The sequence below is a fragment of the Vicia villosa genome, linkage group LG5 (assembly GCF_029867415.1).
Source record: "Vicia villosa cultivar HV-30 ecotype Madison, WI linkage group LG5, Vvil1.0, whole genome shotgun sequence".
Lineage (NCBI taxonomy): Eukaryota > Viridiplantae > Streptophyta > Magnoliopsida > Fabales > Fabaceae > Vicia > Vicia villosa.
In genome coordinates, this window is record NC_081184.1 from 66890895 (window position 1) to 66904955 (window position 14061).

At 39.5% G+C, this 14061-nt stretch overlaps 1 protein-coding gene across 1 annotated transcript; it reads right to left on the reverse strand.

Moving 5' to 3' along the window:
* Positions 1-218: 218 nt before the first annotated feature.
* Positions 219-1463, reverse strand: LOC131604774 (uncharacterized). Its single transcript, XM_058877194.1, has one exon. The coding sequence runs from the start codon at positions 1461-1463 to the stop codon at positions 219-221; it is 1245 nt and encodes a 414-aa protein (XP_058733177.1).
* Between the last annotated feature and the right edge of the window lie 12598 nt (positions 1464-14061).

The following is a 14061-nucleotide window of genomic DNA, read 5'->3' on the forward strand; positions in this document are numbered from 1 at the left end:
ATGCAAGAAAGTTATTTGTCATTTTGAGAAAGTAAATGCAAGAACGAGACAATGTTTTCAATACCAAATACAAACGACAATTTTATTAATAAACTCAACTTTGAAAGTAAACGGGGCCCTTACAAACCAACTATATGCTTTGGGCGAGGCATGAGCGACATTGTTTTTTTCTTTAATGATTGACTGTAAAGGGAAATAAAACACACGACAAAAACAAATTACTTTGAAATAGAAACTATCTCTGGTATCTCCAGGCTTGTCCAATTTTGAAGTTGTTCTCCTAGTCTGATCATTCGGATGAATTTGGATGTACCTTCCATGCTAGATATCATGGATACATGTTCATATCCGCCTGTGACAAAAGTTTGCGCAATCAGAGGGAATCGTTGTTCTTCCTTTGCAGCCTTCCTTGTTGGTTGATATCCTAACCCCAGACGATCCTTCTTCTCTTGAACTTCCGGAATCTTGCCCCATCCTTCCATTTTCATGTCTTGCAGGTCTCTCCAGGATGTTACCGCCCTTCGTATTTTCTCAATTGGTAGCGTGACAGCAGTTGCGATCTCTAGTGCTTGGAACGAAGTCTCTAATGCCCCTTCTCCAGCCTCGATGTATTGGTACGAGTCCAGGTTGCTAACAAATATATCCTCCTCCCCATTGACGGTCACTATAGAGTTTCCATCCACAAACATTACTTTCTGATGAAGAGTAGAGGTAACTGCCCCAGCAGCATGAATCCAGGGACGTCCCAATAAGCAGGTATAAGAGGGTTCAATTTCCATTACTTGGAAATTGATGCAGAATGTGTAAGGACCAACTACTACAGGGAGGTCTACCTCTCCAAACACCGGACTTTGTGATCCATCGAAGGCTTTGACCACCAGAAGACTTGGTCTAACTACCAGACCTTCCAAAGCTATTTTATCAAGAGTAGCTTTAGGCATCACGTTTAATGATGACCCTGTGTCAATCAGAACTCTAGATAGATGAGCTTTACCACATTGTATGGAGATATGCAAGGCTTTGTTATGTTCCTTCCCTTGTGAGGGTAGCTCATGTTCATTGAAACTTAGGCATGCCCCAACAGTGAGATTAGCCACCATTCCATCGAATTGGTTTATAGTGATGTCTTTAGTTACGTGGGCGGCGTTCAAGATTTTCATCAAGGCGTCTCGGTGTTTCTCTGAGTGCACTAACAGCAAGAGGAGCGATATTTTGGACGGAGTTTGGTGCAACTGGTCCACCACTCTATAATCACTTTTCTTAATTAACGCCAAAAACTCTTCAGCATCTTTATTGGTGATCTCTTTATCCTTGGATATGCCTTCTTCAGTTGGGACCACAGTAGCTTGATTACTTGCTTGCGCCAAGTTCTCGTTTGGTTTTGCAGTGTTGAATATGTGGCCACTACGAGTCATGCTCCCAGGCCCAACAATGTTTGTCACGACAGTATTAGTGACTGTCATACCCCAATTTTTGACCTAAGATACCACCTCATATCATTTGCATATGCATCATTTGCATCTCTGACAAATTGCATAGCTTGTGTTTGCTACTTGTGCTCAGCAGGATTTAAACAAGAAGTCACTCATCAGTACAAGCAACAATTAATTAGGGTTTTGTTATCCCTTCATCTCAAAAGAACCATCTTCATCAACATTCAACATTTGGTCCTCAAAGATTCATTTCAACAAGTTCAGGGACTTTGAATCAACCAGATTAGGGTTTTGACTGAAGATAGCATACCCCTGACTTTTGCTCAGGATTTGACCTAATGACTTGGGACATGACCTCAAGACCCCAAGTACATCATTTTGACCTAATCTATTGACTCAAGACATCTCCAACACAGGGACTGATCAACAGTGAAATTTCAAATCATCAGATTAGGGTTTTGAACTATCAGGGACTGAAATCAGGGATCACATTTGGGAAACCCTAAAAAGCTCCAGGGGATCACTCAAAGGTTTCAATCATCTTCAAATAATCCTTATGACAATATCCAATGGAAATTACATCTCAATTCAAGATCCACAGTCATCAATCTCATCAGGTCGACAATTAGGGTTTTTGACCTAATTCACCTGAACCACTGACTTTTTAATCAGAACATGGTGCCACAACTTAAACCATGGCTCAAGGTCCTCCAATAATTTAATGTGATCCATTCATACCATTCATTTGGTGAGGATAGCCTGGTTCATTTGAAATCTCCAGAAACGCGATTCGTCTGAAAAAGTCAACTATACAAGATCACCATTGACTTTTGGGGAATCTTGGTCAACCATGACTTTTGAAGTTTTTAATCATCAATATATGATATATGAAGTCATTTGATCAAGGAAAATCAAGAAAATCAATCAAGAATCAAAAAGTTAAAAGTTTGACTTTCCATACTTAGAAAAATTCTAAGTGTTTTTCAATGGTTTTTTCCAAACTTTGGAAGGGAATTTCTCAAAATTTCACCTACAAACTGAAAAAAACTTCCAACATGATAGTTGTAGATTTTGATCCAATGAACAACTTTGTCACATAAAATGATTTTCCAAAAGATCAACCATTTAAGAGATATGGAGCTTCAAAGTTGGTATCTTTTGAAAATTTCACTTAAAATCTCACTTTCTTCAAAGTTCATGGATCTTTTTCACCCATTTCCTTAAAGGTCTTGAAGAAACTTTCAACTAGGGTTTTGAAGTACATAACATGAGCTTTCCAAAATGTCCAAGAGCATGAAAAAATATGGAGCATAGCTATGGTTTTGAATTTTGCCATTAGTGATCATTTCACTTGAAATTTCAAGTCATTTTGCCAAAGTTTTGAACCATTCTACCAAATGATGCAAGTAATGATACACCAATGCAATGATTGAGAGATATTTTCTGATTTGATATCAGAATGGAAGAGGATAACAAGCTTGGAAGAATAACCATGGTTAAGTCACTTTAACCATTTTGCATTAAATGTAAAAGATTCCATTTTATCTCTTAAGCCAAATCATCACTCTTTGATCAACTTGCAAGGCTTTGTATTCAGAAAACTTGGCCTATAAATAGAGGTCATTTCCTCATTCAAAATCACACCAAAACCTCATAAGCATAGGTTTTCTCTTCCTTTATTGAATTGCAAGTTTCTTAGTTTTCAAAAGAGGTAAAATTCTCAACCTCTAAACCATTGAAGTTCTGAGCAAAGTGATGGTTCCCACAACTCATAAACATCATATGGGATGTGTTTGATCCACTCATACACCCCAAAAACACCTAGAACTCAGAATCACTACCTCACTTCCCAAATATGCATAACACTAGCCTTATCATGCCAAAATCAATTCCAGGCCAATTCTGTCCAAGCTAATCATCCAGACACATTCCATATACCATATATGAACTATCCCAATCATCACACATGACCTGAAACATCTCCATCATCAAATTCGATTCACTCTTAAAGCTTCTGCAGATCCGGTACCATGGCCATGTTCAGATGAATTCAGGTGGTTCCAAGCATCCAGACACCTTCCATAATCATTATTGAAGCTATCCAGATCATCACAAAGCATTTGTAACACCTCCAGATCAAAATTCAATTCTAAGTTTGGCCGTTTTTGAGGTAAGTACACTTGAACTTCAAACTCTATCATACATGCATCATAAATGAAAAACTGATTTACCATCTTGTTTCTGCACACATGAGGATCATTAACCCTCAATCAATTGCATCATAACTTGCACATACACGATTTCAGAATGAATCATAGAATTAGGGTTCTTCGTGTTCATCAGAAAATTGATAGCCTTAGAGTGGAAATAAATGAAATTAAATGGTACCATCATGTTCCTTGTGAAAAATCGAGCAAGATAGAATGTCTACTTGATCAAAACAATCCAGTTTCAAAGAAATTCAAATTCAAATTGGGATTGTGTTCTTGGCGCGTTTTTTGGTTCATAAGTTTTGAATTTTGGTTGGAAAATATATTTTATCAAACGCGTGTTACTTACAAGCCACAAGCGTGGCTCAGTTGGCTTTTGTTTTGGTTGGTAACCTTGAGTGCGTGGGTTCAAGTCCTTGTGTAGACAAAACCATATATTTTACCATTATTTTTCTTTAATTTCTTTACAACTTCACTCAATTAATTAACCAATAAAATTAATTCATTTTTACTTCATTTTTTGTACACTCTTTATTTAACACATATATTTTATTAATATAAAAAAAAATCACAAAAAAATGTTTATTTAATGTGTTTTTTAATAGGTTTAAAATGACTTGTTTTTAAGTGGTTTTAATACTTTAAATATTATTTTTCATTTGATTTTTCAAACCTAATCACTTGTAAATATTTTTGGTTATCAAACCCTAATCATTTAGGTCTTAGTTAAACATAAGATTTGTCTTTGTTTAAATTAAGTTGATTTCTTTCAAATTTCAAACCGTTTTAAAACAAACGATCACGGTTTTTCAAAACAAATAAACCATTTCTTTTTGGTTTTCTTTTCAAAAACTCTTGATTAAATCTTTTTGGATTGATCAATTGATTTTCAAAAACATGGGCCTCTCGAATATTAGAGAGTATAAGTCCCTTTCCTTTTCTTTGTACAGTTTTTCTTTAAACAGAAAACTTCTTTCAAAACAAAAACTTTCAAACTGTTTTCAAAACCTCGCGCTTTTAAACAAAACAATCAACCATGTTTTATGAAATAAAACATGGGCCTCCACATAGGTATAAGTCCCATTCCTTTGCATGAAATTAGGTATTTCATTGTACATACACCTTTTTGTACATACCTCGATCAATTTGATTTTTAACCTCGAATAACAAATCAAAAATGAAGGTTTTCTTTAAATCTTCCCAAAAATACCATGGGCCTCCATGTAGGTATAAGTCCCGAGCCCTTTTGTAAATATTTGTTTACATAGCCATGAATAAACTCAATGGGCCTTTCCCCGAGTATAAGTTCTGAGCCCCCGTGTATACAAATGGATCATGCTTACAAGTATATTTCCTTCATAAACTCCACTATATACACACACTTTGTCATATATATGTAATTGTTCATACTTGTTCATGTTTGTCCATGTTTGTTCATACTTGTTCATGTGTTTGTTCATGTTATATATGCTTGTTCAACTTAGTACAACACTAGGTTCCCCATAGCCTCCTATTGGGCTTCGTGCAAAGAATCTCCCTTAGTTTAGGTTAGGACATAGAGTATGGTTTCCCGGTGAAATCGCTCTAAGAGCTCAAACCAACTATACCATGCCTCCTCTTGGGCTTCGTACAAACGAATTGTCCCTCCCATAGCCTCCTCTTGGGCTTCCAATGCAAGGACCCTCGATTGTCCCTCCCATAGCCTCCTCTTGGGCTTACAATGCAAGGACCCTCGAATAGCCTCCTCTTGGGCTTCGCACAAGGACCCACGGGCTTCTTATAAGCATCCCCAATATCCAAATCAAATACCCTAGGAGATTAGACATTTATCATCTCTATGATAGGAGTATCTCTTCTATATCATCACAAACAATCAATCAATCAATCAACTTAACTTTTTTGCCATAAGGCTGGCTAATCAATCAAACCTTTTTGCCACCATACTGGCTGATTAATCAAAGTTTTTGTCCCAAGGCTGACTTCGTCGAAACTTTTGCCACAAGGCTGGCTGATTAATCAAAACTTTTTGTCACAAGGCTGACTTCATTGAAAGTTTTTGCCACAAGGCTGGCTAAAAAACATCTTTATTATTCTAAGCACCATAAGTGGCATGGCCCAGGGCTTATAATGAAAATATTTTCAAACAAAAATCAAACAGATGTATGTGATGATATAGATTAGATACATCGAACATTGAGATGACATTTGTCTCTTTTCCTTTGCTTCCACTAGCATAAGTGGGAACTACGATTGCTCTGACTTTCTCAACATCCCTTTGAGAATACGTAGGCACAAGGTCGTATCCTTGGCGAGCAAAACTTCTCCCTCAAACCACTCAAACCTTAGCACCCGTAGACCCCGAGCTACAGATGCTCTGATTCCCTCTAAGGGATATGTATGCAGAGGATCGCGATGATCTTTGCGAGCATAATCAAACAAACACCTTAGTTTCCCACCTATCTCACTACAGAACCCCAATAGCATAGAATGAAATGGACATAACAAAGAAACCTATAGAGTACTATAGATACGTTGGGTGCTAATACCTTCCCTTCGTATAACCAACCCTCTTACCCGGAATCTCTCCCCCACTTTTAAGGTTATTGCAGCTTTTTTCCTTTTCCTACTTTGGAAACAATAAAAAGTTTGGTCGAAACAAAAGAAAAATCATTTTTTTGAGCACTCGAGCCCAAAGAAGGCATCAGGTGTCTCATCCCGAAAAAAGATACGATTTTTCCACGCGACAGAAAAATGGCGACTTCACTGGGGACCATCTTTTTATTGTTTCCAAAGGAAGGTTTATTTCTAATTGTTATGTTTTTATTTGTGTTACATGTGTGGTTTTGGTTCTGTTACATGTGTGGTTCTGTTACAAGTGATACATTATGGACAAATCCTAACCCGGATTAAGTACACATAAGAATTAGGTGGAGGGTATAGTCATGTACAGGCGTAGGTGAGAATCCTTCCGCTCAGTGGAGGTTCCTTGTTGGTAATATATGTTTAGCATGTTTCGTAGCGAAGACATTATTGCTTTCATTGAACTGTAGAAGCTGAGTTGGCCGTAGAACCCCAACCCATCCTGGCCTTATTAGGTTGTGGCGCAGAAACTATTCAGGTGTAGACTTGGATTAGTTGTCATGCGGAGAGCCACACTCAGACGAGTTTTTCTTGAAAATATTGCTGGCTCACAAGTTCAGTCGTGCAAGCCGGTAATATCCAAAAGAAAAATGTAGACTCTGACGTATCAGTAGAACATGTTGTGCAGGTGATTAACCCCTAGTACTATCCCATGTTTGGTTCTCTGACCTCATGCTCGTGACGCTGAACCTTTGAACCTGTGTGTACCATGTTTGAATTACCATGTTTGTATTACCATGTTTGCATTACCATGTCTGCTTTACCATGTTTGAATATGTGGCATCCATGCATCCATGCATTCATACATTCATTAAAAAATCCATCTTTTCATAAAAAACAACAACATGATTTTTCCAAAGATTTAGAGGATTTTCTTTGCAAACATTATAGGATTTAGTTATGGAGTGGGTAAAAAGGCATACCAAAAAGTACGGTTTCAAGGCGCCTGATGTGGAAAAATTGAGAGAGTTAGCATCTTCTGTACAAGATCCTTCCGATTTTAGGAAAAGTTATGGAAAGCTTTTGCCTATCTTGAACACTCATGTTGATGAAGGACTTCTCAAAACTCTGGTTCAGTTCTATGATCCCATCTACCGATGTTTCACCTTTCCAGACTACCAGTTGGTACCAACCTTGGAAGAATATGCCAATCTTTTGGGTATTCCTGTGTCTGACAAAATACCCTTCAATGGTTTGGAAGCCATTCCTAAGTCACACGTCATTGCAGCAAGTATCCACTTGAAGAAATCTGAAGTAGAGAGTAATTGGACTACCAAAGGAAACCTCCCGGGTTTAACTTCACACTTCCTAATAAAGAAAGCCTTTGATTTCATCGAAACTGGTAGCATGATAGCTTTTGAAGCTATACTAGCCTTGCTCATCTATGGGTTGGTTCTGTTTCCCAACGTCAACGACTTTGTTGATATCAACGCCATAAAGATCTTTCTGATTGGAAATCCTGTTCCGACTTTGCTTGGTGATATGTATTTCTCTGTCCATCATAGGATTCGCCAAGGCGGTGGAATCATTGTATGTTGTGCACCTCTGTTGTTCAAATGGACTGTTTCACACTTACCTGAGTCTCCTATTTTCACGGAAAACCGAGAAGGCTTACGTTGGCCTCGAAGACTTATGTCTCTTACTAATCATGATATTCATTGGTATACCTTGGCTCGCTGTGGTACAGAAACCATTGATAGTTGTGGAGAGTTCGCCAACATACCCCTCATTGGTACACAAGGAGGAATTAACTACAATCCAGTTTTAGCCCAACGACAACTCGGGTATGCAAATTCAACTAAACCCATTGGTCCCACAGTGGAAGGCTACTTCTATCAAGAAGGGGATGATCCTCAGAGGTTGAAAACAAGAATGGTGAGAGCTTGGTACGACGTTCGATGGAAAGAAAAAGGTGAGGCAAGAAATTGCATTGCCATGGACGCCTACACCTGCTGGGTAAAGAAAAGAGCAAAGGAGTTTCAAATGCCTTATGCTTATGAAAAGCCCATGTTTCCTGTGGTATCTCAACTGCCCAACATTCCCATTTACACTATGGAGGAATACCAAGACACTTTAGCCAAGATGAGGTTAGAGAAAGATGCTTGGGAAGATAAGTTTCGTAAGACCGATGTGGAAAACAGAAGGTTGAAGAAACGAGTGAAAGATCACGAGGAAACCCTCTACTGTCAAGATGGATGGCTCATGAGTAAAGATGAGAAGATCTGTCAGAAAGACGCTGCAATCAAGAGGTACATCAAAGAAAGCAAGAAAAAGCTTGAAGGCTCAACAAGCAACGCTCCAACTCCTGACGATTGGAAGAATGTTGTTAACAAACTAAAGACCGAAAAGGCCGAATTGAAAGCTCACTATGGGAAAGAAATCCTGAAGCTCAAGCTGCACAATGCATTTGGTTCTTCGTCTGATGAAGATGCTTAGGATTGTTTAGCTTTTTACTTATCATTTGCTTTTGTAAGGAGCTACGCTCCAATGTTGTAACATTTTCCCATTATTTCAATAAAATCACAGTTTGTGTTCCAATGTTTGCAAGAAAATAATCTTTAAAATATTTGGAAAAAATCATAAACTTCTTTTTTGCATACATCATTCTGCATATCGAGTCTGTTGTATAGAGTCTCATCTTTTGGATCTTTCTCCATTAGATCGTCAAGCTGTCGCGTCTCAAAGTTTCTCGACCGCGCTCGCAATCAGATCACAGATACAATACTCGTTCAAGCAGAAGAAGAGTAATGGAACACTCTGAACAAGAGAATATTGAGCTCCGTGGTACAGTCGCCACCCTTCAAGAAAAGTTGGAAAGTCTCACTACTCTGGTTGACTCCTTAATGGCCGCACAGAATCAGCAGCCGCCACCCAACAGTCAAGCAACGGTAACATCTGAAGTCACTACTCCAGTCTCTACAGTTGCATTCAGCATTCCATCTTTCTCCATGCCAGAAGGTTGGGGCACGCCTTTCAGCTTTGGTACGGGTTTTCGCCATAATTTCTCTAGGATTCCAACATCCACAACTGAAGCGCCCGCTGCACAAAGTTCACTGTTCACTCCAAATCAGGGGTAGTTTTTTCTCAGATCACTATGGCACTCTCTCAACCCACTATGACAGTTGCGACTCCTATGGTTCACACTGTTCCTTATGAAGGCAATGAGATTTATCATGATCAAGGTGATAGCACAAATCAGCGAAACCTTGTGGAAGATCTCCAAGAGCAGTTTAACAAGATACAACTAGAAGTCAAAGCTATTCGCGGGAAAGATTTGTTTGGAAAGAATGCCCAGGAGCTATGTTTAGTTCCCAGTGTACAAATACCTGCTAAATTCAAGTTCCCTGACTTTGAGAAGTACAAAGGTAGTTCTTGTCCACAAAGCCATCTTGTGATGTATGCTAGGAAGATGTCTACTTATGCAAATAATCATCAGTTGCTCATCCATTACTTTCAAGACAGTTTGACTGGTGCCGCACTGAAGTGGTACACAGGTTTGGATAGCACTAACATTCGAACTTTCAACTACCTAGGCGAGGCCTTTGTCCGACAATACAAATACAACTCGGATATGGCTCCAGACAGAGACCAGCTCCGATCTATGGCTCAGAAAGATCATGAAGCTTTCAAAGAATATGCCCAACGATGGAGAGAAACTGCTGCTCAGATTAATCCACCGTTAAAAGAGAAAGAGATGACAAAGATCTTCTTGAATACTCTCAGTCCGTTTTATTATGAACGAATGATTGCTAGTGCTCCAAGTGATTTCACCAAAATGGTAAACATGGGGATGCGTCTAGAAGAAGGAGTCCAAACCGGACGTCTGACTAAAGAAGGTGGATCTTCAAGCGGAACCAAAAAGTTCGGAAGTGGTTTCCCAAAGAAGAAAGAACAAAGTGTTGACATGGTATCCCAAGGGAGGCCAAGTGGAAATGTCAATCGTCAACAACAAAGTGCTGCTATCGCACCAGCCGTTAATACAACACCAAATCCGGGATTTACTTCGCAGTTTCAACAACAGCAGCCTCGACAACAGGCTCAACAGTTTAACAACAATCAGAATCGTGTACAAAGAGCTCCACAGTTTGATCCAATTCCAATGACCTACACAGAGTTGTACCCTGCTTTGATTGAAAGAGGTCTTGTTCAAACTAAAACACCACCACCAGTACCTGAGAAACTACCATGGTGGTACAAAGCTGAGGTCTCATGCCCTTATCATCAAGGAGCACCTGGCCATGATCTTGAGCATTGCATAGCTTTGAAATATGAAGTTCAGAGGTTGGTTAGATCTAATCTTCTCTCTTTCAGAAATTTGAATCCTAATGTGCAAGCAAATCCGCTGCCCAATCATGGAGGGCATGTTGTAAACATGGTGTATGGATGTCCTGGTCCATATCGAGTCTATAATATCAATTTCTCAAGAGCAGATTTGGTACAAATGTACGCTACTCTCTGTCAAGGGCAGAATTTTCGCCAGCATCACTACGGTTCCTGTAGCATATGTTGTGTAGATCCTCATGGATGTTTGATTGTGCGAAGAGATCTTCAAGTTTTGCTAGATAATGGTGCTATTCAGATCTACAGAAATAGGAATGAAGATGAAGTTAACATGATAGGATGTTATCCGCATGAGCTTTTAGTTTCAGATATCAACTCGGAAATGCCTAAAGTTAACGTCATCGTTCCGCATTTCAACATGCCTGAGCGCATAGAAGTTACTTACAACAAGCCAAGGGTTCCTGTTGCTCCTCTGATCATTTGTCTACCTGGACCTGTTCCCTATGACTCTGACAAGGCAGTTCCATACAACTACAATGCAACAATGATAAAGGATGGACAAGAAGTTCCTTTACCTACTCTTTCATCTGTCGTGAACATCGCTGATGTGAGTCGAGTAACAAGAAGTGGACGTGTGTACACTCCACTACCTCCAAAGCAGCCTATTGCTCCCGCAACCAGGCAAAATCCTGTTAATACACCAGTGGGGAATCCTGTGGAAACTCCTACCAGTAATACAAGCACTGATGTTGGCCAATCCAGTGGAACCAATGTCAATCCTGACTTTGATGAAATTTTGAAGCTTATCAAAAGAAGTGAATACAAGATTGTGGATCAGCTTATGCAGACTCCTTCAAAGATCTCAATACTTTCATTGCTGTTGAATTCAGAAGCCCACAGGGAAGCCCTGATGAGAGTCTTAGATCAAGCTTTTGTAGATCATGATGTGAATGTTGACCACTTTGATGGGATAATAGCCAACATAACAGCTTGCAACAATTTAAGCTTCTGTGATGAAGAACTCCCCGAGGAGGGCAGAAATCACAATCTTGCTCTGCATATTTCTATGAACTGTCAGTCAGATTCTTTGTCCAACGTATTGGTAGACACCGGATTTTCCTTGAATGTGATGCCAAAGACGACTCTTGCTCGTTTATCTTACCAAGGAATGCCTATGAAGTTCAGTGGTGTAGTAGTCAAAGCATTTGATGGATCGCAAAAATCTGTTATCGGCGAAGTCAACCTTCCCATGACAATTGGTCCACATACATTTCAAATCACCTTCCAGGTCATGGACATTCAAGCTGCTTATAGCTGTTTGTTAGGACGACCATGGATCCATGAAGCAGGGGCAGTAACTTCTACGCTCCATCAAAAGTTAAAATTTGTAACAAATGGAAAATTGGTAACGATAAGCGGGGAGCAAGCCTTGATGGTGAGCCACTTATCCACTTTCTCTTTCATTGGCGCTGATAATGTGGAAGGAACGCAGTTCCAAGGTCTCTCTTTAGAAGACGAATCTTCCAAAAAGAAAGCATCGATCTCTTCTTACAAAGAGGCAGTGAAGGTAGTAAAAGATGGAGCTACCACTGGCTGGGGGCAAGTTGTGATCCCTACCAAGAATGAAACCAGAGAAGGGCTCGGATGTTCACCAATGTTCTCAAACTGCACCAAGAAGGATGAAACCCTTCGCCCGATCAAAGAAACATTCATTAGTGGAGGATTCCTTAACCCAATTCCTCAAGAGGTTAATGTCCTTATGGAAGAATGCATCGAAGAAGGTCTACCCGATCCTGAAGAAGAATGGAAATGTTATCTCAATGACTCGGGATACATATCTCAGGAAGAACCATATGCACCGTTCTATCCTCCTTCAGAGAAATCCAAAGGCAAAGAAACTGAGCCTGTTCCTGCAGAGATTTGGGACACCTTGGGACAACCAAGTGGCAAATTTGATTATATGGTGAAATATACTGCACCTGAAAGTTCAAAGATTGCGATTGAAGACATCCAACCAACTAGATGGGGAGATTCCTTTGAATATAATAGTCAACCAGAAGAGGCCTACAAATACTCTCAATTTTCTCAGCAGCCTGAAATTACTGAAGATTTCAGCTTCAACGCATCTACAAAGATTGATAACTCCGAAGATGGTTATTATCACATAAATGCCATTTTTGAAGATGAAGGGGAAGATGGCCCCGCAGTTGACTCGGAATGTGTCTCTGACAATGAGTCTCTTCATCCTGAGGATTGGGAAATACATCCTGAAAATTCTGAAGATTGTGACTCATCTTATGCTCTTCAAGAAGTAGAAGAAGACTGTTTCAACTCTACAAAGAACAAGGTTGACAAACCAGGACCTTCAAATCCTGCTCGACCAGCGGTCAATGTCAATATTGAAAGCTGTCGACGTTCCGAATGTTGTTCGCCGCTCAAAGTAATCACCTCGCTGTTATTTTGACCTCCTGCCTGGCCCAAAGCAGAGAGATGTTTTATAGGGCTTTACTTTTAAATGTTCCGCCCAAATAACTTTGTGTATAGGGCTTTGTTTTAAAAGTTTCCCTCTTTGTCCTGCCCAAGACAAATGAGTTTGTGTTTAAGGCTTTGTTTCAAAAATGAATCATAAATAAAGTGTCATTTTGAATTCCCTACATTATATGTTTTATTTTTTCTTTTTTTCTGGAAATGGTAATCCTAAAAAACCCAAACAAAAAAAAAAAACTTTTTCAATGATCTGCATACACTCTTGCATTCATAAATTTTCTGAAATAAATATAAATCATATGTGCAGATTTACTATTGATAAACCCATTGAATGCAATAACCCTATGCCCTCTCCCAACTTTGAGTTTCCTGTGTTCGAAGCCGAAGAAGAGGAAGAAGAAGAGATTCCGGACGAGATCTCTCGATTACTTAAGCACGAGGAAAGAGCCATTCTGCCTCACAAAGAGCCTTTAGAAAGAATCAATTTGGGTTCTAAAGAAGACAAAAAAGAAGTGACAATTGGATCGTTGCTTGATGCTGATATCAAGAGTAAGTTGACAGACCTTCTCAAAGAATATGTTGACGTGTTTGCCTGGTCCTACCAAGACATGCCTGGGTTGGATACCAATATTGTCCAGCATTACTTGCCATTGAAGCCAGAATGTCCGCCGGTTAAGCAGAAATTGCGAAGGACTCACCCTGATATGGCTAACAAGATCAAAGTGGAAGTTCAAAAACAACTCGACGCAGGTTTTCTTGTCACCTCTGAGTATCCTCAATGGTTGGCCAACATAGTGCCAGTTCCGAAGAAAGATGGAAAAGTCAGAATGTGTGTTGACTACCGTGACTTGAACAAAGCCAATCCAAAAGATGACTTTCCATTACCACATATTGACATGTTGGTTGATAACACCGCTAAGTTCAACGTCTTTTCCTTCATGGACGGGTTCTCCGGTTATAATCAGATCAAGATGGCTCCCGAAGACATGGAGAAGACATCTTTGATCACC

What these genes read in the sequence shown, in the direction of transcription:
- LOC131604774 (XM_058877194.1), bottom strand. Translation starts at nt 1,463, where the DNA reads ATGACAGTCACTAATACTGTCGTGACAAACATTGTTGGGCCTGGGAGC.